This window comes from Protopterus annectens, chromosome 10.part0, assembly GCF_019279795.1.
Source record: "Protopterus annectens isolate FY-2018-M chromosome 10.part0, PAN1.0, whole genome shotgun sequence".
NCBI lineage: Eukaryota > Metazoa > Chordata > Ceratodontiformes > Protopteridae > Protopterus > Protopterus annectens.
Genome location: NC_056744.1, coordinates 1,655,068,653 through 1,655,086,402, shown reverse-complemented (window position 1 = coordinate 1,655,086,402; position 17,750 = coordinate 1,655,068,653). Strand labels below are relative to the sequence as shown.

General features: G+C 38.7%; 1 protein-coding gene across 1 annotated transcript in view; it reads right to left on the bottom strand.

Annotated features, from left to right (window-relative positions):
- The window catches only part of LOC122813855 (oocyte zinc finger protein XlCOF6-like), a 72,712-nt gene that overhangs the window by 37,145 nt on the left and 17,817 nt on the right, over positions 1–17,750 (bottom strand). Inside the window, exon 2 of the mRNA XM_044086393.1 lies at positions 2,088–2,420. Coding sequence (XP_043942328.1) covers positions 2,088–2,225 — 138 coding nt within the window. The 5' untranslated portion in view covers positions 2,226–2,420. The remainder of the gene's footprint in view (positions 1–2,087; positions 2,421–17,750) is intronic.

Here is a 17,750-nt window from a genome sequence, read left to right as displayed (position 1 = left end):
GAACAAACATTATTAATGTAATTAAAAAATGTTTCTAACTCATTTTCGGAGTCTCCCCATATTAAAAAAACATCATCAATAAAACATAGCATCTTTACTATATAGTTATTAAACTCACTTTCCAATATATTGTCAGTTTCCCAGCCTTGCATAAAAACATGTGCATAACTTGGAGCTAGGGCTGCACCCATTGCAACTCCATTCGTCTGAACATACTTCTGCTCATAGAAATCCAAATAATTATAACGCAAAACTAAATCAATCATCTCCATCAGCAGTCCCACAGCACTCAAAGAAAACTCTTTAGATTTCAATAATTCTAACCGTTTCCATTCCCTCTTTATTTGGGATCATAGTATACAGAGAATTGATGTCTAAAGTTACCAATATATGTGAGTCTAGTACACAAATCCCTTCTATCTTCTTCATACAAATCATAACTATCTTTTATATAAGTTTTACTCTTAGGTACTATCTTCTGTAGAGGTTTGTCTACAAATACTGACATTCCTTCAGTTTTGCTGTTTCGACTTACTGCTATCGGTCTTAAGGGTGGTGAATCTAAGTTTTTATGGCTCTTTGGAATTCCAAAGATCCTACTTATTTTAGGATTAGTGTTAGATTTCTCTTCATTCTTTCATCTATTATTCCTGTATAGAACCATTCTTCTATATAGGAATCAATCTGTGCATATCATTTTTTCACTTCCTTCATATTAACATTTCTATAGAATTTGTTATCTGTTAACATTACCCCCATTTTTTGTTCACATACATTTCTATCCAACAACACCATTGCTCCACCTTTGTCAGCTTTAAAGACTAATACATCTTCATTTTTGATTGATGCATCAAAACATTCCTTTTCTTTCCTTGATTATAATATTTAAACATAGTTTCACTAACATTTCCAACATTTGTGACTCACAGACATTCAAAAACATTTAACATGCTAACAGATGAAAAATTCTACAGAATTGTTAAACACTAACCTCACATTTTAACAAGTTAAATTTACAGCCAAGAAATAGGCATGTCTGAGAGGGGGATGAATGGTCAGGGCAAAAAGCAAATCGAAAAAAAAAATCCCATCTTCGGTTATAGAGCATAATACACAGTAACAAGAGAAGGGCAAAGTCCTAAGGTACAACTCCAAACTCCCCTGCATTCCATAATGCACTACATGTCAGCGCTATTACATTAAATTAGTTATATAGAAGGATCACAGCCCCCATGTGAAGGGCTTGGGAATTGTTCCCCAACTAGCATATTTCAAATTCATCATCTTTCTCCATGTTTTGCTCAAGTCAAATTCCAATTATCCTCCTAAGTGGCATTTTTCAAATTCTTGATCTTTTTCTATGTTTAAGTCAAATCCCAAATTTGTCATGTCTCCAAAAAGATATCATGTTTGTGTAATAACCCCAAGACAAAAGCACTATTAAAATAAAAACAAAAATAATTTGTGTGGTATGTATTACTTTTCATTTACCCATCAAATTAATTTAAAACTTTTTTTTTTACAGCCATGAGGAATTAATAAAATGGGAATGAGTAATTCAGAATTAGGCGCATTACTTTGCTTAATTTATTTATCCGCGGTGGTGCAGCGGTAGCATTGTTGCCTCACAGCAAGAGGTTCTCCTGTTTGATTCTCGGCTGGAGTACGGGGAGTGCCTTCTGTGTCGAGTCTGCATGTCCTCCCCGCGGTTGGGTGGGCATTCGAAAGACATGCGTAAATGGGTGTGCCTTCATTGAATGTCGAGCTGGCACCTCAGCGTTCATCAAAATCTACTGCCAATCATTAGCGGACCGGAGTTCTGCTGTGGCAACCCCTAACCGGGAAAAGCCAAAAGACAACAACAACTCTGCTCAATTTATTTAGTTTGCTGGTCCTCTTCATAGAGATCTTTAGAAAAAGGTGAAAAACGCACGTGCTTCATGGAGATCTTTAGAAAAAGGTGAAAAACGCATGTGTTCTGAAGAGAAATTAGACTATTTTGTCTGCTGGTATGTTCTCTCAAATGTTTCCTCACCTCAGTTCCAGAACTAAACATGTACAAAAGCAGAAAGGAAAATCGCACTTACACTCAGCAAGCAAGCAGGTTCCTGTTGCCTGATATCCAACGTTTTGCCTGATGTCTCCTGAGTAGCCATAGCATCATTTTCAGTATGTTTCATCTGTTTTTCCATCACTTTCTGAGATTTGGCTTCTTTTTTCTTCATCTCTCAGCTACCAATAAATACTGCCATTTTAGAGTCAATAATATTACGTTTAGTGCAGTCAATGTTTTCTTCTATTTCTTTCATGTTTGTTTCCTCATTAATTTGCTAGATGTGCTTCTGCTGTCTGACTTGGAGAAATCGGTATAGTTTTGCAGATTCTCGCATAATGTACTATTCCAAACTAAAAACATATTCCTAGGAAACAATGAAGATACAAAAAGACACACTTTGAAAACCTGTATGTTATAGTAGAAATTGTAACCATGCACTTATATAGCTAACAAAATGAAAACAGACCAATCCACTAAAACAGACAGATCATCTTTCTGCAGCACTGGTGACATGGGGCTGGGTTCAAGACTGAGCCCACCAGTATGACCAACAAAATGTGACCCTTAAAGTACAGTAGTAGATATGGCAATGTTTAGCTGAGGTAGATGTGAGGGCATGAGGGAAGACAATTTCCTTAAAGGAGGAGGAGGCAGGCGCCTAACTGACTGATGTGTCTGAGCATCTTCCCAAACAGTTTTTTTTGTTTTATCTAAGACAGGCTTAATGAGAAAACTCTCTCTCAGGACAAGCCTTCTTCCTAGAATGAGTAATTCAACAGTTCCAAAGGGCATTTGTAGTGCACAGAGGTTAGGAGCAGTTGTAGTGCTTTGACCCTGGCCCAGGCCAAAGTGGCAAAGGAAGGTCATACCTGAAAAATCAAGGTCTTTTGTAGTATGTAAAATATTATTAAAGAAAGGGAAAAGTGGGACTGATGATCCCCAATATTATTTCTACAATGCAAATATCTGCACATGCACTACTGAAATATCTGTTCTGCCATTCAATCACTCACAACATCCTCTAAGGATTGCTAATGCAACAGTTAGTACAAATTCTGTACTGGCCAGTGTACAGTCTGTGTCTGAAATATGGGAGTGGACAGCCAGACATGGTGCCAGAGATAAAGCTGTGTCTATGACACATGTGATGTACATTTGTTTGGAAGCTCTGTTACTTGAAAGTCATTGGTTGGAGAGGATGGGTGTGTCCAGTATGGAGGGACAGATGGCAGCAGCATGGACAAACTGTAACGATTCCTCGGAGGATGGGCAAGGTTGTAAAGTGTGCCTTGAATGTAGGCTTTTGCCAGTAGCCTTTAAAGGCAATTGTACAAAAGCATATACTAAGAAGGGGGAAGGTATAGTGGGTCCCTGCAGTGACACAGGTAGGAAATCCCACACCTAACAGGTGGGGCTAGAACTACAGAGAATGCCTTCAGTCTCAAGACACAAACAACCCTCATAGCTGCTTATATGTTTTCTCCCCAGTATGGCTTTCATCTCATATGATATTGGGGTTATAGCCTGTCCCGTGGAGCAATGAATGGAATGAGGTGGATTGGGCCAGCTTAATGGTCAGCAGGTAGGAGGACAAAAATTACCGTGAAAAAAATTAGGAGTAAACATTTTACAGTTAAGGAAAAGATCAAAGATACAGAATAAATCATGTCAGACTATGTGGCTAAGAAACAGATAAATAATGCACAGCCATTCAGCTGAGTCAGTGGTGGTGGAGGTGACAGTGCAGATTATCCTAATGTGCTGACAGATATAATCCAACAGCATGCAATAAAGATCATCATGCAAAATATACCGTGTAGATCAGTGATGCTGAATAGCAGTCCTACAATGCAGAAGTACTCATCTGGTCCCATGTGCCTGGAGAACAGACAAATGATATAGAATGATTCAAGGGTCTGCAGAACTGAAGAATTAACAGAGGATTCAAATCAACTTGTGTGGGCCTAGGGAATCTCAGGTATTTGCATATGCAGTGCACAAAGGCTCATGTTGGACAGTGTGCCTGGGTATACGAGGTGTGCATCTCTGTGCACAATGGTTCACTGCCATTATGGGATTGAAGACTAGAACTACGACATAGAACAGATGTAGCATTTCAGGATGCCTATGTAGGTTCAGAACCCCTCAACATGTGGTACATAAAATCAAACAAACAGAAGAGTGATGCTGTGGAGGCCTGTAGATTTTGGATGTATAATATGTGATTCAGAACTTGTTTGGGCTTATGACATTGGGGAACTGATCTGTAACAATTCCTCAGAGGAGGGACGATGTTGTAAAGTGTGTCTTGGGGGTGGGCTTTTGACTCACTAGGCCACCCCTTGGTGGTAGTCTTCAAAAGTTCAATTGTACAGAAGTATGCACTCACAAGGAGGGGTATAGTGGGTGCCTGCAGTGTTTTATTTCTTTTTATACTCGTTTTGCATTGATCTTGTATAATTTTTTCATACCTATTTTTCTCAAATGCATTATCTTGCATACTTTCTACACATTTGTTTGATGTTTATATTCTTCTCTCACCATTGTGTATTTTATTGTGTGTGATGGTGAGCTACTGTTGTAATTTGTATTCTGCTCAGCTTTTCTCCCCAGGCCACCACTGAAAACGGATTCTTGACCAGCTGGACTTTCCCAGTAAACAGAAATCAAACAAGTAAACAAATCTGTCTAACAAAAAGGTCCATGTCGTTTGGTATGTTTTGGAAATACATTGGCAGGGCTAGGTGGTGTAAACCCCAGCTCTAGATGATTGTCACTGTTGAAGTTGAAAAGACATCCCAACCTGATGAGCAAAACTGGAAAAAAAGGGTTGTGGATGGATGAACAGATGGATGGATGGATCTGCTATCTCAATACTCGTGTAGATCAATATTGTCACATGACTTACATTTGCGATACAAATTATCTTGTCTGGATCTACAGAAGCAGACAGCAGATCTATGAAGCAACATTTCCCAGATGTGTTTTTTGGGACTGGTGAGCACAGCTTTCATACAGAACATGTGGGTCTACGGGTCAAGAATACATCTTTCATGCAAACTAGTCTTTGTAAACTGATGGGGACGTTGAATGTTTCTGTGATGGAGAACAGTCTGCATGAGCCTTTGTAGAGTATACATATCTATGGCGTACATTAATGATCACTTTAAGGTCACTGATAAATGTATTCCAAAAAAAGTTTGTAAAGCAATCATATCTCAAGACACGAGTAATTGAAAAACAAAAATCAAGTTGTGTTTCAGAAATTATTCATTCTTCTTCAGACAATCATCTTACAACATATAACATTTGACCAGTGAATGTATATGCATAACACTCAATGAAAATAGAATGTCAAAAAAGCAGGGTTTGTAATAGTTTAATATAATGTAGCTACATATATGCATCTCAACATTTATCTGTGATTATATATATATATATATATATATGTATATATATATATATATATATATATATATATATATATATATACACACATATACATACACACACATATATATATATATATATATATATATATATATATATATTATATTATATAGAAACACTTTATAACCTCGAATTACTGAAATATCGAATTTCAGTATCTCGAGACTATAAAGCCGAATGTTAAAAATAGCGAAAGGTCATAATCGCGAACTCGAATATATGTCAAATTCGCGGTTATGACCTTACGCTGCGTAATGTCTGGGATTGTGTTTTGATGGTGCACGGTGCCGTGTGTGGATGTAGGTGTTATGTCAGGTAAGTGTTTTCTAAGGGTTAGAGTGTGTGTGAGTGTGCTGATGTGTTTGATGTGTGTGTGAGGGGTCGGAGAATGTGCGTGTGTGAGTTGGCTTTTGTTTTGTGTTTGTGCGATCTCAGAGTTAGCATATATAAGTAAGGGGGTGTGGGCTGCAGGGGGGCTTGCCCCCTGCTTATGTGTGTATGAGTTGTGTATGTGTGTAGTTTTGTTTGTTTATGTTGTGATGTGGGTGATGTGGTGTATGTGGTATAGTGTGCGGTTTTTTCGGTGTTGTGAATTTCGCGTTTTTTTGTGTCAGTGTTTTGTGGATTCGGTTTTATAGTCTCGAGATACTGAAATTGATATTTCAGTATTTCGAGGTTATAAAGTGAATATATATATATATATATATATATATATATATATATATACATATACACACATATACACACACACACACACACACACACACACACAAACACACATATACATATATATATATATATATATATATATATATACACATACATATATACACACACACACACACACACACACATACACACACACATATATATATATATATATATATATATATATATATATATATATATATATATATATACACATATACATACAAACATATACATACATATACATATATGGGACTTTCATTTGACTGACACTCATTTGCCTGAGACCAAATGACTGAAATTTCATTTGCCTGACACTTCATTTGCCTGACACTTCATTTGCCTGACACTTCATTTGCCTGACAAGTATTATTAGCAAGAAAATGGAATATGCCCCCTTCCCCACTGCAGTACGACCCTAGAGTTAGAATATATAGTTGGGGGGGCACAGCACTTTTCTGTTACTAAGCAATATTACATCAAAAGTTAACAATATCATATGAAATGAAGTGGGGGGCTTCACCCCCCACACACCCCCGTTGCGGGGGGCTGTGCCCCCCACACCCCCCTAACTATATATTCTAACTCCAGGATTGCACTGCAGTGGGGAAGGGGGCATATTCCATTTTCTTGCTAATAATACTTGTCAGTCAAATGAAGTGTCAGGCAAATGAAGTGTCAGGCAAATGGGGGTATCTATCTAGAGAACTAACTTACGTTTAAAGAAAGACAGTGAGTGACTTTGCTTAACAGTGGAAGTCTATTTCAGTGGTTTGAGAGGATCTGAGTTAAAAATATGTCCCTCCATTGTGTTTTCTTTATTTCTTGATGAAGATTTAGGACTCTGGTTCTAGTACTGATAGAGTCATTAGACTTGCAGAGATACAGGTGGTCACTAATAACTGGGCCTTTAATGACTTGGTTAGCCAGACAGAGATCTCTTCTCAAAAGTCTACAGGACACTGAATAAAGAGATAAAGCTTCCAGCCCCTCTTGATAGCTCAAGGACTTTACAACTGTGATGCTTTTGGTTAGGAAACTTTAGGGTCTTTCTAACTGCTTGACATATTTAGTGAAATACATCCCAGAGTGGGTGCTGCAATAGATAACTGGCCTGATTGGTGCAGAGTACACACACTGGTACAGAGTACAATGGTGTGGATTACCTCTTTAGGCCTTGATGATATTCCTCTAGCAATTAGCAGTGCTAAATAAAAGGATTTCCTGACAACCGCTGTGACATGATAGTCAAAAGAAAGGGAATCACTAATCCGAGCTCCCACATCCTGGGCTACATATTTATTTTGTAGTGGTGTGTGCTGTCTATATAGCATGAGGGAAGGAGGGGTGTGTATAAAAACTGATGATACAACACTTTGTAGCATTTAGCTTGGCCCATTTTTAGTAAACTAAGAGTTTACTTGGAAAAGTTCATTCTAAAGGATTTAGGTGTTAAGAGGGTGACCTAATAAAAATTCCCAGTTTCAATTTCTTTTTTCATTCAAGTTAATATAATTACTTAATTACTGGTGTTTCTATTGTTCTTAAAAACAAAACTTTGAGAATATTTATTTGCACATCGGGTGGAAAGCAACTGTCAAACAACTACGTTAGCTTTGAATCCACAACCTTTCTGTAAGATGGTCTTAAAGTTCACAATACTGCTCCAAATATATTTCCATGACATTCCCTCACAGAAACTTGAAAGACCTTGCTAGCATACCAGCAAACAAGTTTACATCCAGCTTCTCCCCTGAAAGTATTATCCCAACTCAAGTCACACCACAGACTGTCATTCTCTTCAACCATCACCAAGGACCAAATCCTTGAGATACCTACAAAACCAAAAAAAAAATACCTCCTCTGTTGGTCCCAAAAACATACCAGGCTGCCTAATAAATAATGTCAAAGCACACACCTGTGGACCCCCTCCTTAGACTGTTTAAATGAAGCCTGTCTATAAGCTATGTCCCCATATCCTGTTGTACTGCAGTAGTGATGCCCCTCCAGAAGGGTGAATCCACCATGTACTCTGGAATTTACTGACTCATCAGTCTTACAAGTCTTACCAATAAAGCTGTGGAATGCATCATTACTGACCTCATATATCATGATATAAAAAAATCTGATTAGGCTCAATCCACAGCAGTTCAACTTTGTAAAGGGTAAGTCATACCTGCCAAAACTTGTAAACTTTTTTGAAAAGGTCATGCAGGTAGTGGGCAGTGGTTACATTGTCCGTGCTGCCCATTTTGATCTAGCCAAGCCATCTGGCACCATATGATGGAATCATACATAAGTTTATGTTATTAAGCATTGCTCTCTATGTGATAGCAAAACTGGCACAAGGACAGAATACACTGTCAGAGTTGGTGATGCCTCATCAGACAGACTAATGGTGACAGTGGTACACCTCACGGATCTGTGTTGGGCTTCATCCCCTTTACCATTTAATTGTTTGATATCGAAACTGACACCACCACTCTCTCAGTTAACTAAATTTGCCAAGGATGAGAAGATGGGTATAGCTGTTAAAAAAATCAATCCAAGATAACTATACCATTCAAAATGAATTAGTACAAATCATCACCTGATGCAGCAAAAAGAGACAAACTAAATGCCTAGAAATCCAGCATCATCCCTTCCAGGAAGCAGCAAACTGCTGCAACCTACTGCATCAATAACATCCCACTATCGAGAGAGGCAGTAGTTGGTGACCTCAGCACCTGAGCTGACAACTTTCTTTCCTTTAAATCACCATGTGCTAACGGCACTTAGGAAATCCTTCTACATCTGATAACTACTTGCCAAAGGCATCTCTTCTAAAACCAAGGAAGCCATTGTTCTTTTATACTCTGCTCTAGTCTGACTCACAGAATAGGTGACACGTACCTTACTAGACACGTAGAGTGAAAAAAAAAAAAAAAACTACAGAGGCACCTAACAAAAATTATATTTGGCTGCAAAAATCTCAAGTTACCAAGAGAGGTTGGAATTCTTCTACAAGTACACTGTACAGGCTCATAAGGGGAGATGTCTACCTCACAGATGCTGTTATCAAGGAAAAAAGAAGTCAAGGTTAAGTCAAACAGTTAAAGCCAAAACTACAGCAAAGGATCTCAGCCTCCATCAGTAAGACTACCTGATGGAATAAGTTCATCATCCTGCTCCCCCTGCTTTGGAATACGCTCACCCCTACAGGTAAAGCAATGTGATTCCCTGCTATCCTTTGGAAACAGCTGCTTTGACAACTTAATGGGTACCCTTAAACTTACTATGGGACTTACAGACTTTACCATCCTTGTAAAGGATGATAAAGCCCAAGAGTGATTACTGGTAAGGTTCAGTTGGCTTCTGATCAAACTGCCTCATAATAGCCTTTGATCCTATTATATTAGGTACTTAAATCATATCACACTTCAGATAATTAATTATTCAGAAGTTAGTTACATCTGTGAAAATGTTATATACATTTCATTATTTATTTATTTTTTGTAAATATGCTTAGTACTGTTAACTCCAAAGGATTTCACACACATTCAAATACATTAGTCATTGAGTCCATATAATATTTTTTATTCATAGGCTGGTATTCACAGGCATTTCTTGCACAAACTATCTTACCTCCTTTATCTTATTTCTTAAAATGCTTTCATTACTAGCAGTGTTTATTAAAACTGCACATTTAACTTTGATGTAAATCATTATAACTACTAAATCTATAGAATTTTGAGATTCTTATATCTTCATATACATTGTAAACATTTTTAAAGTCAGTTGAAATGGTGGAATACATGTAGATTACTTTAGAAAACAAAAGTATATGTTTTCCGTCTTCATTGGTCTAACTACCATATATTCATATTCAAATTTCTCAATGTGATAAATTTACTAAAGTAACTGCTATATTACTGTGTAGCTTAGCAACAAAGTTTATCGCTATATTTAACAAACTATTTTCATCCTCAGTAAGCAGATGATCAGAAAAGATTATAATATGCTTTTTAGTTGGATATCCTTTGAAATCTTTGGTTCATCCACTACTCTCCTCTTTTCTCTTCTTTCTTTTGAGGGGAAAGGCTTCAAATTCACTTTGTGTACAGAAAATGAACATTTTATTTTATTCTTTTGCCTACTTTCCATAACATCTGTTAGCATAACAACTTCAGAAAAAAACAACAGCACCTCTGCCGTTACTATGAATACCTGATGTACATGGGCCTTCATCCACAATATTAACCAACGGTGATTAACAAAGATACATGGTGGCTTACTCCACATAGAAATCTCCACCAGACACTCGCAACAGACCCTCACAACTTTGATGGGGTCTTCCAGGTTTGTCTAGCCAACATCCTATATGGTGAATCCAACATAGTGCTATTCTGCTGAGAGGGTCATGCTAAGCAATTTCTACAAGGTCACCAAGCCAACTTTTATGAATATTCAGTTTTACACTCCTGAAATATTTGGCCCAGAAGTCAAGGGAATTACTGAAGATGAAGCAGAAAAAATGCCTAGAGTCAAAGTTTTTTTTTTCTTACTACAAAATGTTTATTCCGCTAAAGTCATGAGACATCATATCACTTAGGGCTTAGGCATGGAAAACAACAACATAAGCCAAACCTGGGCCATGAGTACAACAATAAAGTCTCTTTCTAGAAAGGTTGCAGTGACTATGGCTGGGTTATCAGCAGCCATTGGGCAGTCACAGTTCTTTAACAGCAGGACAGTTACAGCTGCAAGGTCTTTCCCGACTACTGCTACTACTCTGCAGGCAGTGAGGGTGTCATTTGTCACTTCATCTGTCAGAGTTGAAGGTATCACCACAGACAGATGGGGGAACACTGTGTCCAGGTGATGCAATATTCCTTTTCTTTCAACCATAGTGTTCCCTTCCCTGACACCCCAACTAGTGAAAAGTGGAAACATTACAGATATTACATATCTTGAAATAAAAGTGCCTTCCAAGAGATCCCACTAAACTACAAAGGGCCTGAATGTTACTCAGGATTCAGAACAGCACCAGTCCAATGCTAGACTTGAGTGGTCTAAACACTTTTATCTCCAAATACACCTTCCACATAGTCTCCGTGCAAATGATTCTGCCACATCTTGCAGAAAAGTGACCAGATCTGCTCTTTAAACCTCCATGACACCTACCTGCATGTAAAAATTAACAAGTAATCCAGAAACTATCTGCATCTCACAGGTGGTGCCAGTCATTACTAATGCTAGTGGTTCCACAAGATCTCACCATGGCCCCAAGAGTATTCATCAAAGGTGCATCCATGGTAGCAGTGCATCTGCTTCCATAGGGAGTCAATGTATTTCCCTGCATGGAGAATTTTCATTTCTCTACCTTAGAACCAACTTGTCTTACTGTGGGAGAGTCTCTTCTAGTCTTTTGAAACAAAAACAAACGTGGCCAAATCCCAGTTATAGCCATCTTGCGGCCTGACATTCATAGGATGCAGTCTGGACAATAAATTATACAGGGCAAGACTCCCCTTGGACAGCTCTCATGTCATTTTTTTCCAAAAATTCTGCTTTTCACAGGTCTTCTTTAGTTACAACATATTTGTGTTAAAATGCAACATGTTTCATGGTGGTAGCCATTCCAGTGTTTCATTTCACCAGGTATGGACCTGATGCAACAGAAGGTCTACATTTCCTATACATGCAAACGACACTTGTCATCTTGGATGGAAGTCAGTACCCTTCTTTCTGGAAGTCCATTCCAGCTTTTTCTCTCAGTAGTAACAGTGACCATGGATGCACTGACCCTGGAGTGACAGTAGTGGTCACTACACTAGGCAGATGGTTTAAAGTGTTTAGACTTTAGCAGAATTCTCACTGCATATCAACACACTAGAGATGAGGACAATTCTTTCACTTCAGGTCTTCCAGGAGTCCCTACGATCAGGGTTCCTCATCATGAAGATGTACAACATGACAGTCATGTAGTATATCAACAAACAAAGGAAATGCAATCCTATCACTTATGACAGCAAGCTATAATAGTCTAGAAATTGGATATATCCATAAACCATTTCTTGTTTGTGTCCACTTCCAGACTGGTGACAAACTAGTGCTCATTCATGTCCTCCATGACATGGAAACTCTCCAGTTGTGGGGTTAGCTCTGTTGTGACCTGTTCATATCCCCAACCAACTCCAAGTAAAGGGACTCCTTTTTGCCTCATCATGTAACCAGAGAGGACCCAATGAACACACTAGCTCACAGGTGGCCGACTAGAATCTTTCCACTTACCTCCATTTCTTCTAATGACAACATTTCACTCACAAGGCAAAATGTATCAAAGCAAAAAACATCCACATAGCCCCGTACTGGCACTGGTAAGTCTTGTTCCCTCTTCTGTCATCTCATCTGCTGGAGAAACTAATCTTCCTGAGACGAGTGAAACATTTTTATTTTTCCTTGCATTGTGCAAGTCTCACATAGATAGTCACTCCCTGTCATTAATCATTATTTATTATTATTTTTTTTTACATCCAGTGCCTTCTTTGGAGAAAACCAGCAGGCTACAGCTGAATGAAAGTACCTGGCTTGAAACACTTTCTTAATAGTTATAACTTCAGCAAGGAGAATATCAGAAGTGCATGCTCAGGCAGTAGATTCTCCATATCCGACCTTTTACAAGCATGGAACTCACTCCAAACTAATCCTTTTTTATGCCTGAAACAGAGTACTTGTTGTACTGCAGGAGGGTCTGCTACGATCCTGGCAGAAGCATCTTATCTGCTTTGAAAATCTTACTTTTTGATAGGAAGTGAAATCCTGATTTACATTTCTATTCTTGCTGCACTAACTTCATGATATTTAAGGGAATTTCCAACACTCAATGTAAAAAGTGTTTTCCTGATAAATACTTCGGATTAAGCTTGAAAATATGTTTTAAAAAAATATTGTGGGCATATATATTTTCAGCAGATCCATTTCTAAATATAGAAATAATTGGGAGTTTTGTATTCCTCTGAACAGGTAAAAAAAGCAATAGGGTAGTGGTCACAAAGAGTGTGAAGGAATTAAGAGAGACTGATGTTTAGTCATTTCATTATTTATAAGCAGGACTAATATTTATTTAGCATTTGTTTACTGGGAAAGTCTAACTAGGAACAAAGCCAATTTTTTAGAGAAGGCTGGGGAGAAACACTCCAGATGCATGCCTGTGAAAATGTGTGAGGAAACCGGAGCACTCGGAGGAAACCCACATGAACACAGGGAGGACATGCAGACTCAACACAAAAGGCACCACAGCTGAGAATCAAACTGGAGAACCTCTTGCTGTGAGGTGACAATGCTAACCGCTACCTCACCTGTGTGCCCTGTTCAGTCACAGCCTCACCTCAGGCTTTGTACCTACCAAATGGCGCATTGCTACAGTCATCCCTCTCCACAAAGGAGAAGCAACTACAGACCCTGGGAACTATCCCCCCATTAGCCTGACGAGTCTGATATGCAAAGCTATGGAAAGCATCATCATGGACCTAATAAACAAGGATATAGGGACTCTCCAAATTCTGGATCCTAAACAAGTATATAGGGAATCTCCAAATTCTGTATCCTAGACAGTTTGGTTTTGTGAAGGGTAGATCATGCCTGCTCAACTTAGTCTATCTCTATGAGTCAGTCACTAGAGCTGTGGAAGAAGGCAAGGTGGTTCATACAGCCTACCCTGATCTAGCCAAGGCCTTTGATACCATTCCCCACTCAGGAATCACAGAAAAACTCACTAAGCTAGGCATCAACCCCATATCACTAGGCGGGTTGCAAACTGGTTTACATATAGAACCCACAGTGTGAAAGTAGCTGACTCCAAGTCAGACTGCAGACCAGTCACGAGTGGAGTCCCACAGGGTTTGGTCCTGGGTCCTCTCCTGTTTGGCATCTACTTCTCTGAAGTCCAGGTCAACACGAAGGGACTCTGGCTAACAAATGTTGCAGACGATTGCAAGTTGGGAGCTATTATTAACTCTCCAAGTGATGTTGACATCCTACAGAAAGGCCTCACTGAGACCAACAACTGGTGTCAGAACCATGGCCTTAAGCTTAATGCTAAAAAATGTGTCACCCCCCTTGGGAAAAACCAGGTTCCCTTGAATTACCACATTGATGGTAGTCCACTGAACACAAAAGGTGTTATAAGAGATCTGGGAACACAGGTTGACAGCAACCTCTCTTTTGACCACCACATTGCCACTGTGGTCAGAAAGCCCTTCCATGTGGCACATCTCATTAATAAGGGTTTTGCATCCAAGAAGGAGGAGGTCATTGTCTCGCTCTACACTTCCCTCATTAGGCCAGTCATTGAGTACAATGCACCATTTGGCATGTGCCTCACTAGACACCTGCAACATCTGGAGAGACCACAAAAGTACCTCACAAAGAGGATCCTAGGCCTTAAACACTTGTCCTATATGGACAGACTCAAACAACTATTCTCTGTCTCATATCACCTACTTAGAGGTTATCTCTGCTTGACTTACAAAGCCATGTCTGACCCAGCTCTGTCAGAAATGCTACATCTAAAGAAATCCCAATCCCTCCGCATCACATGCTCCAGAGACCTCAACCTCATTACCACAATCAACAGAACATGCTGGAGGGACTGGTTCATAACCCAGAGACTGTCTATGCTTTGGAATAGACTTCCCATACATGTCAAGCAGAGAATCTCACATGCCCTCTTCAAGAGAAATCTTGATGTGTGGATGGGAAATAGAAAGTTCATCCTGGGGATCACTCCAGTGGCTCTACTCAACATAGGCACTGGGAACTAAGGTCGGGTGGCACGATGCCAGGGTAATCCTATGGGCTAGGCTTGTAAAGGCTCCAGGGCCATTAGCCTAGTACATGCCTATGAACATATGAACACTAAATATCTCCAACAAGAAGCAGGTTTGTTTCACCTAATATATACAGTTGTAGAGTAGTTTTTCAAAGTCAGGCAGGACAAATGGAGGTGAAAGTACATTATCCAGAGCATAAGAGTGTGTCTAATGTAGAGCAAGTTCTGCAATTACAGGAAGGTCATTGATGGACGATAAAATAAAACAGCGGGAAGTGTATTTGTTTTCTACAAAAAGAAGCACCTGCCCATTCCATTTGAATCGCAGAATAAATTTAAATAGTTACTGTAAGGGAAGCAAGTATTTTTTGGAGGTGAGCTTATGTCATAATTTCACGAAAATTTATGATAACACATTTGTACTGTACTATCCAAGTATGTAGGTTCAGGGTTATTTATACCTGTAACATTCAGAAGATGTAAGTAATATTGAATTAAGTGTGTGCATGGTTTAGCTTAGGTATAGTTTTGACTATTACACAACTAAAAACAGGTGTGGGGAAGTACAGGTCTGAAGGACAAGGTTTGACTTAATTTGTCTTGAGAAGAGCAGGAGAAGACAAGTGTAGGAGTGGAGATGCAAGAAAGGCAAAGAGGTAGGGTCTTCTTAGGAAGAAAAGAAGCATTAGGTGGGGAAAGAAGTTTGTTCCAATGGCGAAGGCTGAGATATAGAAATGTGACAAGGAAAAAGCAGTGGGAGGAGTCTGGAAACAGTAGGGACAGGGACTTGTTTGATCAAGAATAAGAATATGGTGGTGGGTGCCTTCTGTGCGGAGTCTGCATGTCCTCCCTACAGTCACGTTGGTTTCTCCGGGTCCTCCGGTTTCCTCCCACATCCCGAAGACATGCTGTAGGTGGATTGGACACTCTAACTTGGCCCTAGGTGTGAGTGTGTGCACGTGTGTGCGCCTTCTGTGGAAGGTTGTGTGCCGGGCTGGCAACACCGTAAAACTCCACTGCCAATCGTTCTGCAGACCGTTGTTCCACTGTGGCATCCTCTAACTGGGAAAAGCTGAAAGAAGAAGAAGTTAGATAAGATTAAAAATTAAAAACCTTCTCCATAGATTCAATAAAAAAATCCAAGAGGATGTTTAAGCATCAAGCTTGAATTTATCATAGTATATAAAAGAAGGCAAAATGTATTAAGGACAAGAACATTGTTGTCCAGATTTACTTGCAATTCTAGATGTGTAGTTTATCACAATAGGTTTGCATTTCAGTTCACTTTCTACATTTAAGGAATTGTCCCAAAAAATACATGAATGCTTGCATGCTGTTAGAACAAGGGATATGACTAGTGCTTTGACTAAGCATGTTAAAAAATCTCCAAACACCAGTAGTCAATGTTTTGCTTTTCAATTATTAATTATATTAAACATTCATTTAGTAGGTTTGATTCTGAAGAGGAACTGGACTGGAAAGAACATCTTTGGCAACTGAAATAAGAAGCGAGTTGTCACCATGGGTTTTATCATTTTTGTATTTTTTTTCCTTTCTTTAATGTTCTTGATTTCCCCTTGAAACTTTTTTTTTTGGAAACTTTTATGCAAGTTTGATTATAACCTGGAGCTTTTCTCCTGGGCCTCCACCGAAAATGGGCTCACCTTGGCCCAGTGGCCTTTCCCAGTAATCAAATGCCAATAAATAAATAATAAATAAAATGTTAAGATTTATCTTCAGAGGAAGAGATTGAAGCATTAAAATTAGTCGTTTTCTGATATTATGTGATTTCTATTTAATGTTTTTTTTTGTTCTTTTTTTATTGCATCTGTCTGAAGAAGTTCTGTTTCAATGAAACTTTGTGTATGATTTTTCTATTATTTTTTTCTGAGTATATGATAGCCAAGTGTTTTGGGGAAGCCTTACCCTTATATGTTTTAAGCAATTAACTGCAACAGGAATATATTTTCTCTTTCAAATTCTTGGGGTTACCCACTCTACCTAATGATGACACTATTAAATTACCAACTTAAAAGTTAAAATTAATTCTGCCATCTTTGGGCCAACAAAATGTCACAGTATCTCACTCCTGAAGGGAGAAATACTTTTCCAAAAAATCCTTCACCCTCAACTAGAATTCACCCTACCATTACCTGCCTGTACCTCTATTAAAAACCTTAAAGTCTTTCAAACAAGATTTACATATTCACACTCCAGTGGGCTAAATGGCTCATTATGAAAGACCAAGCAGACCTACTGTTCTTCTGCCTTCTCCATAAAACCATCTTAAGTGATGCCACTCCATGCCACTGTTTAACCAAAGGCTTGATAACATGGATGCACATTATCAGCTCTGCTCACATGCTGTGCCAAGTACTAGCCAGGCATACGAACTTCCTCTCATCCTTTCAACACATCCTCTTCATTCATGCATCAAAATTATGGGATTATCTCTGGCAGAATCTGTACACATCTATACGCAATAAACTCAAGAGAAAGAAATTAACTTTTCTAGAGAAGACAGCTTCCTGTATCCACTTCAATTAACTCCGAATTACAAACTAACTTAATAAAAAACTCTTTAATACCAACAATTTTCTTCATCAGGAATTCCAAGATGGCTGTACACTAATCAACAGCTTAGGTTCTGCTTTCCCAGCATAAAAACAGAAACTGAAAAAAGTGAGTAAGCAAAACTGTCTTTTTGGGTAAAGTTCAGTTACT